Consider the following 3,666-nt stretch of genomic DNA (forward strand, 5'->3'; position numbering starts at 1 on the left):
TTTGACTCGAGTGTTTCTAGCAAATTCGAGACAGCTACTATATCAATGTCTCTCTTGTTTGCCTGAGATTGTGAAGTTACAAGGTAAGCGTATAAGAAAGGATCATGCAGAAGGTCATGATTCAGAGATAGGTTTAATTCCTATCTATCCATATCTAATGTTTGAGTATACTAATGTCAAGCTAGGTTTAATCCCTAGCTTGAACCGACCTAGAAGGATCAACTTAATCTCGGAAATCATACCGTATAATAAATATACCCGGGTTCATGACTCTCTTTATGTAAGGAGGAGGAATGAGATGATCATTCACGGTTACGCAGATCTATACGATGGGGATGTGGGTGCAGGTGGTGATCCTGAATATCGCCACCATGATGTCCTGCTGCTTCGCGCGTAGTGCAGATCACGTCCCACCACCCAAGCACACAGTCGTTACCATCAAGGTGAGAACGTCCTCGACTGAATCGCTCGGTTAGTGACTGTGACTGTGACTGACTATTCACATTCTTTGGAAAATATGATGGTCGCGAGCACGTCTACAGACTTTAACTGTTTTTCATCCGATAGCTCGTCACTCGGCTTGTAACTCCCTTAATCACTTCGTCAACATGACTGCTAGAGTCCAGCTGGGCATAGCATTGATTGTGTCTTGCGAGAGAAGCAGCCTGCGTTCGACCATCCTCTCCTCCAGAACCACACTTTCCAGGTATATTCAAAAACGCTGTGGCTTTTTATAGTTTGTATTTGTCCTTACATCCACCTCATATATACAAATTATTCTTTGGTCATTCTATTGCTTTTGTCAGGAATTTCCAACCTCCTTTCCCATAGGCACTAGTGTTGATCCTCCACTACCAAAACCATTTACTCTGGGAAATCCTCGAGACTTTGATTATCTACAAGGTCGTGCCAATTCGACGCTACTATGCCCTTGGGGCACAGTGCCTATACCTAGAATCCCTTTTGTAAAATCTATCCATATGAAGAGAAATCATGATCAACGACTTACTCACAACAAGGATGAATCCCCTGATGATATAGAAATACATGAGGTAACTATATTTCATTTGACCTCCTTGTTGAGAAGATATTTCAAATTCTAGTTCCTAACAAAGACAAACAACACAAAGAGAGAGAGAGAGAGAGAGAGAGTACTATATATTAATTAACATCTATTGATATTTAATAAAAGGAGAGGGAGAGAGGTGGAATATTATATATTTAGACGACATATGTTGACATTTCTCATAAAAAGAGGATGTGAGTGATAAGCACTAAATTAGATAATAGGGCTAACCAGCCTATCTTAAGGGTCAATAGGTCATGAGTAGACTTCTCCAATGTTTAATGTTAGCCCCTTTTATAGCATGTATGAGGCTTAAATAAGGTGCCACATGCAACTTAGTCACTTCCTACACATTCAAAAAATAAAGCAAGTGTGTGGCATCACCCTAACTTGCATTTTACGCACTACATATTTGTTGCCTCGCAACGAGTTGTAGAGGTGATGAGGGCCCATGAGTAGCACGACAAGGGGAAGGTTTAAAAACATAAGAAGATATGATATGCCATTCTCTCATTTGTTTCATGCAATAAAATACTACCTTCCCAAAAACAAGGGTTTATCATAATTTGGCAACAAGTAGGTAGAAGTAGGTGGAATCTCATATTTTGACATTTTTCATATTAGGAGTGCACTATTGACCATCTATGATGAATGTGCCCACACACACACACACACACAAAGCATATACACATTATATTCAAGCAATATAGGGTGTTGATAGCCTAACAAGTTTTCTATTCTTTACTAGTATGGTGTTGCGAGGAGAGACCTTATAGCAAACAATGAGGGCCATGGGATGACAGTTGTTTTGAACGTCTGGAAACCATTTGTCAAACACAAATCAGAGGAATTTAGTTTGGCACAACTATGGCTTCTGAATATAGACAAGCGTAATCGTACGAATACGGAGATTATTGAAGCTGGATGGGCAGTAATGCTAATCTAACCACTTTATTAGATTATTCTTGTTACTCCTTAATTTCCACATGTAAACCATTGTGAGGCTCTAATCATTGTCATTATACAGGTTTATCCACTATTATTTGGTAGTAAGAAACCGCACCTCTTCACATATTGGACGGTACGTTACCTAATGAGATTCGTATGTGAGACCATTATACAGTTATCTAAAGGTTCCACATGGCAAGCTTATTCTTAACAACTCTTTTAAGTTAGCAAAACTCATGTATCCATTTATATTCCTTAGGCAGCATAACTATTACTCTAGGCTAATGGTTTAGATTGCTATTTAAGGTTTTGCTAATCTATCTACTTGTTTTGATGTGTTTAAGGCTGATAGTTATAGGAACACCGGATGTTACAATGTGGTGTGTCGTGGCTTTGTATTAACTTCTCAAAAGGCTCTTCTCGGAGAACCTTTAGCTGGTTATTCAAGCGTGGGAGGTCGACGTTATGATATTAACCCTCTTCAAGTTTGGAAGGTTCGATTTCGATCTCTCATTGCTGTCCATGAGACATACAGCAGCAGTTAATGCAAATTACATTGCCAGAGAAGTATCAAGTCACTAATTGTTTGGACAAGCTAATTCCGGGATTAATTATTGCAACCTCATGAGACTAATTAGGATTGGAGGGTATGATTTTGAAGAAAAACAAAGAATTGGTTGGTCGTTCTGCCTAAGGATCTTGCCAATGAGGTGGATTAATGATGCAGGATACTCAATCGGGAAACTGGTGGCTACGCGTTAATGCCGAGGTGGTGGGGTATTGGCCAGGGAAATTATTCAACAGACTTTCCAAATCGGCAAATAGTATGGAAGTAGGAGGTGAGATCGTGAACAAAAGGATAAAGGATAAGCACACAACCACCGTCATGGGAAGCGGCCGGTTCCCATCCGGCGGCTTGGCGAAGTCTGCCTTTGCCCGAAGCATCGCGGTAGCGAATGACACGCTTCATTGGACTCCTGTCCGCGAATTCAAAACCATAGTCACTAACCCCGACTGCTATGACGCCAAAGTGCAGTCCGACTCTAAGGGCCAAACCTATGTATTCTATGGTGGTCCCGGAAGAAGCAAAGCATGCCCATGAAACACTCAATCTACAAATCTCTTCACATTCCAAAGATCGTGCCTCTCTTTTCATTATCTCTATATGTCTTCTATCACAAACTTTCTCAATCCTTTGATTATGCAAGTTCAAATTTTATGTTATGCTTTTTAATGTACATGTTCTTAGCGCATGCACGCACTCACACACACACACACACACACACACACACACACGCAAGCTCCTGCATTGTTGTGCATGCTTGGACAAACCTTGAATGTGAAGTTATGCTCACTACTAAAACATCAAACTTCCCTATACGAACCATGTAAAATAAATTATATTCTTGATAGGCTGGTCTTTTGCATTGAAACTCCAACAGATTACCAACCTTTGACACTATGCTTGTTATAATGGACTAATTCTATCCTTATAGGTTGTGCATTGCCTCTTATATTATTCTAATGCTTATATTACTCTTCTACCAGATTTTTGCATCACATATCTAAATGTTGGCATTGGGACTTTCCAAATAGGCTATTGTTATAATTGAGCACTATGTCCACTACCAGGCAACCTTACTTTGTTGGTG

The 3,666-nt window shown here is 40.0% G+C and overlaps 1 protein-coding gene across 1 annotated transcript; it reads left to right on the plus strand.

Moving 5' to 3' along the window:
- The first annotated feature begins 329 nt into the window (after positions 1-329).
- Positions 330-3,116, plus strand: LOC148034594 (protein neprosin-like). Its single transcript, XM_087680681.1, has 7 exons — positions 330-443; positions 620-706; positions 807-1,052; positions 1,815-1,997; positions 2,094-2,147; positions 2,359-2,508; positions 2,742-3,116. The coding sequence occupies exons 1-7, from the start codon at positions 330-332 to the stop codon at positions 3,114-3,116; spliced, it is 1,209 nt and encodes a 402-aa protein (XP_087536807.1).
- The last annotated feature ends 550 nt before the right edge of the window (positions 3,117-3,666 follow it).

The sequence above is a fragment of the Lygodium microphyllum genome, chromosome 6 (genome assembly GCF_053477565.2).
Source record: "Lygodium microphyllum isolate KBCC chromosome 6, Lygodium_microphyllum_v1.1.10, whole genome shotgun sequence".
Classification (NCBI taxonomy): domain Eukaryota; kingdom Viridiplantae; phylum Streptophyta; class Polypodiopsida; order Schizaeales; family Lygodiaceae; genus Lygodium; species Lygodium microphyllum.